The 13,050-nt window shown below is 32.6% G+C and overlaps 1 protein-coding gene across 1 annotated transcript; it reads right to left on the minus strand.

Annotated features, from left to right (window-relative positions):
* Positions 1–639: 639 nt before the first annotated feature.
* LOC131280285 (olfactory receptor 8H1-like) lies at positions 640–1,587 on the minus strand. The gene has a single exon (XM_058306388.1). The coding sequence runs from the start codon at positions 1,585–1,587 to the stop codon at positions 640–642; it is 948 nt and encodes a 315-aa protein (XP_058162371.1).
* Positions 1,588–13,050: the final 11,463 nt, after the last annotated feature.

Raw genomic sequence — 13,050 nt, forward strand, 5'->3', positions numbered from 1 at the left:
TTTTCGTTTTTTATGTGTTTGCTTATGAATTAGATTAAAACAAGTATTTATAAAACACCATCAATATTTTCATAAAAAGTCATTGTGTATTCAAAATTTTGCAAGAAGTGTTCTGGTAATAGTTGCCAAAGTTTTTTAGTGTTTCATTACATTTTTTTCTGCTCATTGTCTGATTTAATGTTTACAATAAGTCAATTGATTTAGAAATATTATTTTTTATGTACAACTGAGGAAAGTTGATTTAAGTTTAGTAACTTACTAAGGGATGTACAGCTAACAGGCAGGGATATCTAGAATCGACCCTGAGCTATTCAGTCCAAAGCAGCACTCTTTAAGAATGTGCTGTATTTCTTCTTATAGAATCAATGGAATTACTTCTGAAATCACTCTCCGTAATAAAATTCCCTGAAATTGAAACATACATGTTAATTTTTACAATAAAATTTGATTTTATTTCTATGAAACAATTTCTAGGTTTCTAAAGCCATAGTCTTAAAAATGTCAGAGACCATGTATGGTCAATTAGAGGATAGCTAAAAGAGAAATGCCAACTAATTAAATAATATTATTCTTTTAGTGAGAGACTAAGAAAATAAAATAGGAAAGAAAGAAAATGTCCTTAAATATTCAGCATCGCTGTCATTTCAAATGCCTGGAGTCTGCTCTCTTCTGCATGACTCTCATGAGAGCATTTTTCACCTCTTTGTTCCTAAGACTATAAATGAGTGGATTCAGCATAGGGATCACCATGGTATAAAACACAGACGCCACTTGATCCTTTCCCAAGGAATAGGACTTACTTGGCTTTAAATAAGTAAAAATTGTAGTGCCATAATAGATGGTGACTCCCAGGAAGTGGGAGGCACAAACAGAGAAGGCTTTGCGTTTTCCTGAAGTGGACTTAATTTTCAGGATAGTGGAAAGAATGGATATGTAGGAACCAATGATTGTGATAAGAGACACAGTTATGGTAGAGCCAGCGAGAATGAATATCATGATTTCAGTGTCACGAACGTCAGTACAGGAAAGGGATAAAATTGGGGGTAAGTCACAGAAAAAGTGATAGATTACCTTGGAGTTGCAGAAATGCAAACTATTAACACAAAGAACGTTTGTCAATGAGTCAATAAATCCAACCAAGTAGGACCCAGTGATAAGGGCATGGCAGACTCTGGTGCACATAATAACAGGGTAGTGAAGAGGGCTGCAGATAGCTACATAGCGGTCATAGGCCATTGAAGATAGAAGGGAATATTCAGTAGCCCCCAAAAAGACGAAAAAATACATTTGGGTGAGACAACCCGTGAATGAAATATACTTGTTTGAAGTCAGTAGGTTCTCTAAGGTTTTAGGTGTGATGACTGTTGAGTAACTGAAGTCCAGGAGTGACAGGTGACTGAGAAAAAAGTACATGGGGGTGTGAAGCTGGGGATCCAGGCGAATTATCAATATCATCCCTGCATTACCCAGCACAGTAATCAGGTATATCAGGAGAAACAGCATAAACAGGACCCGTCGGGTCACTTCAGAGTCTGTCAGTCCCACAAGGATGAAGTCAGTCACATCTGTTTCATTCCTACTTCCCATAGCGTTCAAGCGCTGTAAACTGTTGAGAAATTAATGGTGTTTCTTCCATGAATGACTTCAAAACGTTTTGTTTATATGAATGGACTGATATTTTTAAAAATTAGTTTAGTAGTAACAGAAATACTTAATAAAGGCTAGTGTGAAAACTGTGACTAAAAAAATCTGAATTTTGCTATAAAATATAAATTTGGATATTATATAATAGGAAGTTATGTATTGCATAATTAGAATGAACTCGAAACTGTTATTTTATTAATAAATTCATGCAGCTGAAATATTATACCATACTTATTACTATTGTACGTATTTTTAGATGGTAAATAGGTTGCAGAATATTATGTAACTTATCCAGACTCATAATCAGTAAGTATCCTTGATTTTGTGATTCTAGCAAGATTATAGAGTTCAGAGATCACACTCATATCACTATATTCCAAATTATAATTAAATTAAGAAAACAGGAAAGAAGTTGCTAGGTATATAATAAACAATGATAGTCCTAATGCATCATTTACCATATTTTGTATCTAATATTAAATAACACAAATGACAGATCAGAAATAAACAACTTAGGCTGCTTTATGGGGATTTATATTAATATTATAGCCACACATTACTATTAATTTTCAGAAGATATGATTTTAAGTCATTATTTAAAATCAAATCTCTTTCATTATTATGTTTGCAATATATATTCATTGCTTGATGACTCTGGTGCCATCAAATCTATTTTCCATTTTTTCAAATCCCAGTAATACTTAGGTAATGTCAATATGATAAATATATTTATATGCATATGTATATATACATGCATACTCTTTTAATAACATTTCCCCTTTTTGAAACAAATTACAACTATTTAACTTTGAGAATAATCCTTACCATGAGCCAAAATTGATTCAAAACTTCTTTTAGCATTATATTTCTAGAAATTCATCAACCCAAATTTTTCTCATATATAAAATTGGTAAACCATTTAAAGAACCTGAAACTTCTGCAATATAATATTGGTCTTCTTTGAGAGACGTTATTTTAAATTTTATTTGCATGCATTTTTGTTTAATCCTGAGGTAAAATTAATCACCTAAAGTTTTTCTTGAGGTCCTGTCAAATAGAAATTTTACCAAGAAACTGTGTCTCACAAGTACAACACAGAGTTACTGTAAACATAAGCAGAACAGAGTATCCCTTGCCTTTGACCTTGATAAATGCCATGACACCTCTTATATTGAGGATTGCTGTCAATGTAACTTTTGGCTATCTCTGGGACCAATTTTCAAGAAAGATAGCCTGGCATGATTCCAAAAGTAAAAGTTCAAGGACTAATGCATCTAATGTTAGTTTTATAACAGAGTAGTGCCTTCCTCATAGAAACTACATAATTTGGGTTTCATATTTTGTTTATTTTTCTGATGGTCTAATTTATGACTAGGTAACAGAGGAGGTATTTCTAGAAATATTTAAGTTAATCTGCAACTGAAAGGCCAGAATGTTAACCACAATAAATGAAATAGTACATTTTCACAATGAAACATTTTATACTTAAAAATATAACAGTAACATGGGAATAAGCATTGTTTGTGAAGCAAAATTACAAATACAACAAAATACAATGTGGAAATGTAAATCATTCATAAATTTCAATCTTCAGATGTATATTCTTTCAGCTATTTTCTTTAGTGCATATGTTTATTTATATGTATACTTATGAGTAATTTTTATCGCACTATTTTCAGCAACATCCTGCTTTTATTTTTAAATTTTATTATGCACCTTGATTTAACCTATATTAGACTTTTGTAAAACCCACAATTCAATGTATTTTGCATTGACTGAGATAGGATAAAAACTTCTTTCTAGGAGTATGCACCAACTGATGAATGTGCAATTTTGAAACATCACAAGGAAAACACAGTGACGTTTTCATACAGGTTAGGGAATGTCACCTCACTCATCTACATAGAAGATACATTTTTGTATTCAGACACAACGTTTGTGCAACTTGTTTCAATATTTTAGTGAATTGGCTTTTTTTTATATGTAAAAGAAACATGGAAGAAGAAAGTAAAAATTATTGTTGAGATAAGTAAAAATTTTATAATTAATTTCATGGTCAAAAGCTTACTTTCTTTCTATATAAATAAGTGAAATACATGCTTGCTATTGTTTCATTAATTAAAAATAAACACATCCATTTTCTTCAATTTTCTTTAGAAACAACTCATACCAGAAAAACTGTTTACACTGCAGAATTTCAAGAGAGAATTTGATGGTATGGATTAATGTATTACAAAATAATGTGCTATATATTTAATGAACATTTGAAAGTACAATTTTTCAATTCTCAAAAATTCAATGACACTTAAAAAATGTCTTTGGATATTAAAAGCCAGCATTAATTTATTTCAAAATATGGGACCTTGGCATTTAAAACAAAGGGGAAATTAGTGGAGATTATATGAATGCCACCTCAACAGGGTCTGCTTGCTCCTTGCATGATTTCCAGGAGTGAGTTTTTCTTTCAAGCATTGAAATTCATTTTTATATTCATTAGTGTACTTTCAAATTATATAATTAATAAAAGAAGAAAGAATAATTTACATTACTTTTTCTGACTAATCCTTTTTGCTGAATCTTTATTGGTGGGATGGTAACCCAGGGCTAAGAATTAACAAATAATTGTGATTACAAAATCATTATTAAATAACTTCATATTTTTAAACAGTCAAAGGATAATATCTGAAATTATTTAAACTGGCTTAGCCTAGACCTGCTATTGTAATGAGAATTCAAAATAAATCTCACATATTAAAGAGTTAGCCTCACCCTTGTTTATGCTTACTGCTATGATGGTACCACTCCACTCTCCTCTGTTTAATATCCATAGGATAAACCGTGTAGCTGATCTTTGTTCTGTATACCCCTTTCCCAGATCCTTTTCACTCTCCCCAATTTGACACCAAACCCATCCTGTTCAACCAATTAATGTTTATTAATGAAGGAAACTGAGCCAAATCCACACCAATTATTCATTAACATTCTGATGTTACAAAATAGTAAAATTAATACAGTTCCTAGAGGGAGTTTTAGACCATTAAGCCTCTGTACTACTACTCTGTTTCTGCAAACAAATAAACTCTCTCTCTTTGAAACCCCAGTACCTAGGAATTGGTCTTCAGAGTGCATCAGGAAGAAAGAACCCACTTTTGCTTGGCATCAGGATTACAATATTTCATCTCTAATAGTAAAACAGTTTTGGCAGAAGATCAGGAGTAAGAAACAGAAAGGAAACATGACTCCTTTTCCTGCATTTCAACAAAATCAAAATTTTATCCATGACAATTACTAAATGTCCTTATTTAAAAAAAAATTCTATTCCTTTTTTAGTTCTTTCATTAAGGAATTTTATAATTTTCTGAAAAAGTGGCTCTATTGCTTATTTTACACTCGCCTTCATATCTCTAGAATAACATGTCTATTTTTTCTGGTAGTACTACATTGCACAATTGTATTTGTATGCTAATGATAGGCATATATTTTTACATGTTTTACTGTTCTCCTATTTCTTACAGACATCATATATTTGGGTCTTACTTTTTAATAGAATCAATTACTAGGTCTTTTAATTGGAATGTTTAGTCCACTTTCATTTAAGTCATTATATATGTTTTCATATTTTCATATTATGGCATATAGTTTTGAAATTCCGATTCATCTCCCTTAGTATCCTTTTGGTTAATATACTATTTAATATAAAATTTTATTCTCTCTGTTGGCTATTTTTCAACCATACTTCATTGCATTATATTGCTAGTTTTTCTCCAGGGGATAAAATTTTCATCCTTAACTTATTTTAGTGCTATTAATATTATTATGACTGTTTCTAGGTAACAAAGATGTTAACCTAAGACACTTTAGGTTCTATTTTCCAACAGTGTCTGACAAACTACCAAAAAGGGCAAAACCATCTTACTCAAAACTCTAGAAAACAGTCACATGATTGCATTAACTGTTTGAGAGCTGAATCAAGAAAATTAAACTTAAAACCAGTATCAAAACCTGGACTTGCCCCCAACTCCTCCCTGGCACAGTGTGGAAAACACATAGACTCTTATTATGGGTCCCTGTCTCTGTTTTAGAGAGAACAGAGTAAACCTTATGTGCATGCAGTGGTGCATTTAAAGGGCAGACCCTATAAAATTGAATGTTGATTTCTCATGAGAAATTATGGAGGCCAGAATGAAGTCAGATTAAAAATTTAGGTGCTGAAAGAAAACAATTTCAATGGTGAAATTTATATCTGGCAAGACAGTCTTAAAAAATTAGGTAATGATTAAGATATTCCCAGATAATCAAAAGCCGAGAGAAATAATCACCACCAGGCATGCCCTACATACAATGCCATGAAGTTCTGACTGAAAGGAAAGGATAATAAATAGGTCATGGACTGAAGCAGCACAAAGGAATAAATTTTTCTGGAAAAGTAAACATATGGGTAATTATAAACCCAGTATTATTAGTATTTGTTTTTTTAAGATTTATTTTTTATTGATTTCTCTCTCCTCTGCCTCCCCCAGTTGTCTGCTCTCTATGTCCATTCACTGTGCATTCTTATGTCTATGATTGTATTCTTGTCAGTTGCACTGGGAATCTGTTTCTTCTTTTGTTGCATCATCTTGCTGCATCAGCTCTCTGTGTGTGCAGAGCCACTCCTGGGTAGGCTGCACTTTTTTTGCACTGGGTGGCTCCCCTTACAGGGTGCACTCCTTGTGCATGGGGCTCCCCTACATGGGGGACAATCCTGCATGGCATGGCATTCCTTGTGTGCATCGGCACTGCACATGGGCCAGCTCATCACACAGGTCAGGAGGCCCTGGGTTTGAACTCTGGACCTCCCATGCAGTAGGAGGATGCTCTATCCTTTGAGCCAAATCTGCTTTCCAAACCTCAGTATCATGTGTTTTTAGTTTTGGCAGGTAACTCCACTTTTCATTTGTATAGATTCTAAAAGACACATGCATAAAATATAATGCCAATGCTATGGTTTAGGATAATGTGTAAAAATATATTTTTTAAGTATAGCAAAAAAGGAGTGGCTTTGGGGTTTAGAAACAATGTTTCCATATATCATGGAAGTTAAGTTCATATCAAATCAAACAGGATTATTATGCATTAAAGACCATGTATTGAAGCCCAAAAGTAACTGCAAAGAAAATATATAATAAATGAAAAGAAGGAAATGAGAAGGTGTTCAAAGTAAAACAATACTAAAAAATAAAAATAAATAAGAAAATAGACATTAATGGAAAAATTAAGGGACCCATACTGGTTTACAGATTCAAGGCATCCCAAATAAAACTCCCAACAGCTTTTTCGCAGAAGTAGCAAAACCAATTATTAAATTTTTTATAAGGTCCCAAAATAACCAACAAGTTCTTTGAAAAGAAGAAAGAAGTTGGAGGACTCTCACTTATAGACTTTAAAGAATTTTACTTGGCTACTGAGGTAAAAGCAGCATGGTACTGGCATAAAGACAGCCACATTGACAAATGGAACTAATTTGAGAACTCAGAAATAGACCGTCACATCTACAGACAACTTAGTTTTGACAAGGTGGTCAAGGCCTCCTAGCTGGGGCAGAGCAATCTATTCAACAAATTGTGTTGGGAGAACTGGATATCCACATCCAAAAGAAAGAAAGAAGACACTTTTCTTGCACATTACACAAAAATTACCTCAAAATGGATCAAGGACCTAAATATAAAAGCTACTATGATAAAACTCCTAGAAGAAAACGTAGGAAAATATCTTCAAGATCTTGTGGTAGGTGGTATTTTCTTAAGCCTATACCCAAAGCACACTCAACAAAAGAAAAAAAAAATAGATGAATGGGTCCTCCTCAAAATTAAACACTTTTGCTTCTCAAAGGACTTTATCAAAAGGGTGAAAATGTAGCCAATTCAATGGGAAAAACATTGCGCAATCACCTATCTTACAAGGGTTTAATGTTCATGATATGTGAAAAAAATCATACAACTCAACAATAAAAAGAAATGCTATCCAATTAAATAATGGGCAAAAGACTTGAAAAGACAGTTGTCCAAAGAAGAACTACAAATGGCAAAGAAACACATGAAATAATGTTCAATGTCACTAGGGATTGAACATAGGGATTGGACTAACAAAGACTTACTGGTATCCTACTATAGAATTATGTTTATCCTAGCGATGGAAGAAATTATATCATTGATGTGGAGGCAGTGGCTACTGGAGGTTCTGAGCACTGGCAGAAGGAAAAACAGGTGTAACTCAGGGACATGTTAGGGACTTGGGAATTGTCCCAAATGACATTGCAATGACAGATATAGGCCTTTATATCTTTCCATACCTACCTACATACATACATACCTTTATACCTTTCCTACCCTACAGAATTGGGTAGGAAAAAGTGTAAACTACAATATAAACTTTAATCCATGCTTAGTGTCAATGTTCCAAAATGCGTTCATCAATTGCCATGGATGTACCACACTAATGAAGGATGTTGTTAATGTGGGAAAATGTGGGAGGTGTGGGGAGAGGGGCATATGAAAATCCCCTATATTTCTTATGTAACATATATCTAATCTACATATTAAAGTAAAAAAATAAGAAATTAAAAAAATTAAAAATCATAGTACCGGGGGGGGGGGGAGTGACTATAACTCAGTGGTTGTGTTCCTGCATCCTAAGTAGAAGGTATTAAAAAATGCAGAAAACTAAATGTTAGAGGATCTGGAGAGATAGGAACACTTATTCACTCATGGTGGGAATGTTGAAGGGTACAGCAAGACTAGTTTGGGACTCCTAATGAAGTTGAATATAGGCTTGCCATGTGACCTTGCAATACCACTATTAGGTATATAACCAGAGGAATTGAGAGCCGAGACACCAACAGACATCTACATGCCAACACTCTTAGCAGTTATTAATATGGTGAAAAGTTGGAAACAATCCAGGTGTCCATTAATTGATGAATGAATAAACAAATTGTGGTGTATACATATGATGGAATATTATGTAGTGGCAAGAAGAAATGAAGTTGTGAAACATATGACAGCATGGATGAACCTTGAAGACATGTTGATTGAAACAAGCCAGACATGAATACTATATGATTGTGCTATTATAAACTAAATATATTTTGTAAACTCATGGAGTTAATTAGAGTATAGGTCACTAGGAAATAGAATGAGGATAGAGAATGGAAAGCTGAGGGTTAATCTGTGCAGAATTGGTAAAAAGTTATTTGTAAATATTTGGAAATGAATAGAAATAGTGGAACTATATCATGGTGTTTGTAACTAGCAGTGCTATTGTATGGGTATGACAGTCGATGAAAAGAAAAGACTAAGGTCATGTATATTACTAGAAGGAAAATAAAAAGACTATAATATGGGATTATATAAAATTGATAAACCTCATGTAAAACATGAATATTGGTGATATTGTGTATATGATACTATACAAAATATAAATACAAATATATTAGAAAGAAGGAAACAGAAGAGCAGCTATGTATGGCAAGGGAAGCATAGAGAGATTGAGAAGTGATGAGTTGTGTTTGTTTCTTTTTGTTTATTATGTTTGTCATTGGAATAATGAACGTGTTTTAAGAATGATTGAAGTGATGAATGTACAAATATGTGAGTACAATGAGTACCATTTTTTTGTGCATTTTGGATGGATTAATCTTTGTTATTATATATCAATAAAATTGATTTGTTAAAAAAAAAAGGCATGATTTACAAAACCCAAATAGTAAAAGTGACTGAAGAAAGTTCTGCATCATCCATGACTACTTTGAATGGAAATGGACTAAGCTTTCTAATCAAAAGGAAGAGATTTAAAAACAGGATCTAAGTATTTTATTTTTAAGGAGCCTTATCTTAACTTCAAAGATGCAGGTTGATTGAAAGTTAAAAAAAAAGAAAAAAAATATTCCATGCACCTAGTAACAAAAGAGAGTTGGGGTAGCATTTTGGATTTCAAGTCCAAAATGGTCAAAGGGACAATGGAGTACACTATATACTAATGAAATGGTCAAGCCAACAAAGTGATATAAGAGTTATACACCCTTGTATATGGACAGAAACAGCAGAGACAAAACATAATGAAGCAAATCTTGGCAATTTTGAAAGGAGAAATGGATGGCTCATAATAGCTTTCAATATACAACATTTAATTATGGCTGGACACGTAGATAAGCAATTGATAAGGAAATGGAAGACCTGAGCAATACTATAAATAAACTAGAGCTAACAGACATATGTAGAACACTTCACCCAATAAGAGCTGAATACACATTCTTATCGGGTGCTTATGGGTCATTCTTCAGATTAGACCATATGCTAGATCATGAAATGAGACAATATATTTAATACAATTTTAATCATTAAATAAATCTTCCCTGGCAACACTGAAAGGTGCTGGAAATTAAGAACAGACGATAACTGGAAAATTTGCTAATATGTGAACATTTAAAAGTACACTCTGACATGGGACATGACTACCAGAGATAAGTCCTCCTGGCACTGAGAGATTATTACCAAGCATCAATGAATTTTTATGGCTAAGCTTTTTCAAAGTGAGTGGGGAGGTCATTCCTGAGCATACCCTAATGCTGTTTCAGGAGTTCTCACTGACTGCCACAGTAAACAGTGCCCCAAGCTGGGTGCTCCTATGGGTTCTAGAGATATCTAAACACTATAAATAGGGCAGACAACCCCAGGAAATCAACACTGCATCAATGAGCCTTACTTAATATATGGAAACCTATCTTCCCAGTGTATCAGAGTTAAACTCATTTATAATTTCCCTACACATGGTTCTTATGCCCCTTTTATTTGAACCTATAATTAGCACTATCCCTGGTAAATATATGTCCCAGAGCCTTAATTCTTCTCTCTCTCTTTAAAAAAATAAAATAAAACAAAGTAATAAAATATGCATCACAATCATGCAAATCATTAATAGGGAAAACTGAGTAGGGGTATTTTGTATGTGTGCACTTTCAGAATGACTTCTGTATTTCTACATCTCTTCTAATAAAAAAGAAAAATATATTATTATACCACTTCATATAAAAAGTTAGAACCCTAAATATTTCTAATTTCATTTGCTCTGAGTATATCAACCATTGTTTCCATATATGTTGCTTTTTCTATATATTATATTCCTGAAAATATAATGCACGAATTTTGTTTTATACAGTTGTCTTTTACAAAAATTTCATATATTTATAATATCTTGCATTCTTCATTTCTTTTTGTATAGTCAGTTTTCCCTATTATATCATTTTCCTCAGTCTAGAAAATTTCTATTAGCTTTGTGCCACAGGACTTTCGGCAACAAATTTTTTGAGCTTTCATTTATTTTAAAAGTCTCCATCTCACATTTGAGTTTCAAGAACATTTTCACTGCACATAGAATTATTATGATTACTATCATTACTGTTTGCCTTTTCACACTTTGTGGATTATTTTTTCCTTCAAGTGTCAGTGTCTTTTTTGGGTTGTCAGCCATCATTGACATATTCCCCACTCTGACTCCCCCAAATGCTCCTCCCTCCTGCTCCCATCTTGGCAAGTTTTGTGTCTCTTTGCTCATCCTGTCTCCTTTCTAGTGTTCTTTTGTATCTTTCATTTTCTGTAGCTTAATTTTGAAAAGCTAGTATGTGTGAGGATGGGATGGGATTGGGAATGCATATTGGATTTATCTTGTTTTGCATGTTCAGAGTTTCTGTATTACATAAATTCATGTTTTGTCAAAATTTTAGAAAAACTTATTTTATGAACCACCTGTTCTGATTAATGAAATATTTTGAATGACTATAATGCTATAAATTGCTTTTAAATATTTCATTTCATTAGGAAAAAATCTGGTAAGCTCTTTTGGGGATGTCAAAAGCTTTTTATATTTAATTTAAAAGGAAGGATAGGAAAAATATTAACTGAAGGGAGACTGAGACAAAAGCTTTTCATTCATGAGATTAGAGAAGAAATGAAAAAGCATACAATATTTGATAAATATGATTAATCAATCTAATATTCTTTCTATGAGATTAGGACTCATGAGAAAAATAACAACTCTGGAATAACACTTGCCATCAGTTCAAAGATGTACTTGAATCCACAATGGTGAGAAGCAAATAAAATAGAATTTGTAATCTGTAAGTACATGTTCATGGTTCAACTCTGTGATTAAAAGCTGTATGTAATGTTAGACTTTTGGTCCAAAGCTTTCTCCTCTTTAAAATAGCAGTATATTTGAAAGACCAAGCAGACACAATGATGGAGGCTAGGCAGACTCATTAAATATATAAAGCAATAGCTATATGAAGAGTTTCCTTTAAATGTGCATTATAAATGAGGAAGACACAAAATTGAAATTCCATCTTCAAATGTATTGATTTACTTTTTAAATTAGTAAATATTGGCTGTAAAAATTAATAATATAAATAATACATTAAAATGTATGTGACCAGACCCTTGAGACAGTTACTTTGTCATTAGTTACATGCGTGCCAAAACTCTACATGGTTTAAATCCAGTAATTCATATTATGAATATTATGAGGCACACTGAATGTTATGAATATTCTGAAACACGCTAAACAAAGTGTGTTTTGTGATCATCTTCTACCTTTCATATTCTAAAATAGCATAATTTTTTAAAGTGCTATCTGAGTTCCATAAATAAATATATACATATTTTCTGAACGCTGAAGGCAAAGTTGTATTAGGTCTGACCAAACCAATATTAGAGCATATTGAAAGGATCAATAGTTACAAATAATTTTCCTTAAAGAATTTAATTAATTATGGATAAGTTTTAGAAATTACTTTAAATAGCTTTCATAGCTATTATTTTAATAGAAAGCAGAAAATTCCAGATATTTAGAACTCAACATTGAAGCTTAATAAAACTTTCAAAAGAGGAAAAAAATAATAAAAGCTATTATACATTGAGCACTGGCTTCAGGAATGGAATTTTGTGCACTTTATTTTATCTTTATAGCAGCCCTCACACCGAATACATGCCACAGCTAAAACTTAATCCCATGTCCCTGTGTGGTATGTATGTGTTTTTCACAATCCTACAGGGCTTCCTAATGTATCATGACCTTATTCTGTCTCCATAACTTGCCACAATAATGAAAAAAAGCAAAAGATGATTCTTGAGGCATGTGGATATTTTTTTAAGTCATTAAGAGAAGAGAAAGAGTCCTGAACCAAAGAGACTACCATTAAAAGGGATAAAATATGCAGTACTCTGAATTGGCTTCTAGATTGCATAGATATCAAAATAAACTTAGAATAATAATTGATTATTCTCTCAGTAGGCCTTACTCTGGAATTTATGCTCCTCAGGATAACAGAGTTAGAGTCATTTATGTTACCTTACAAATGGCTCTTCAGCCCCT

The sequence above is a fragment of the Dasypus novemcinctus genome, chromosome 10 (assembly GCF_030445035.2).
Source record: "Dasypus novemcinctus isolate mDasNov1 chromosome 10, mDasNov1.1.hap2, whole genome shotgun sequence".
In the NCBI taxonomy this organism is placed as follows: domain Eukaryota; kingdom Metazoa; phylum Chordata; class Mammalia; order Cingulata; family Dasypodidae; genus Dasypus; species Dasypus novemcinctus.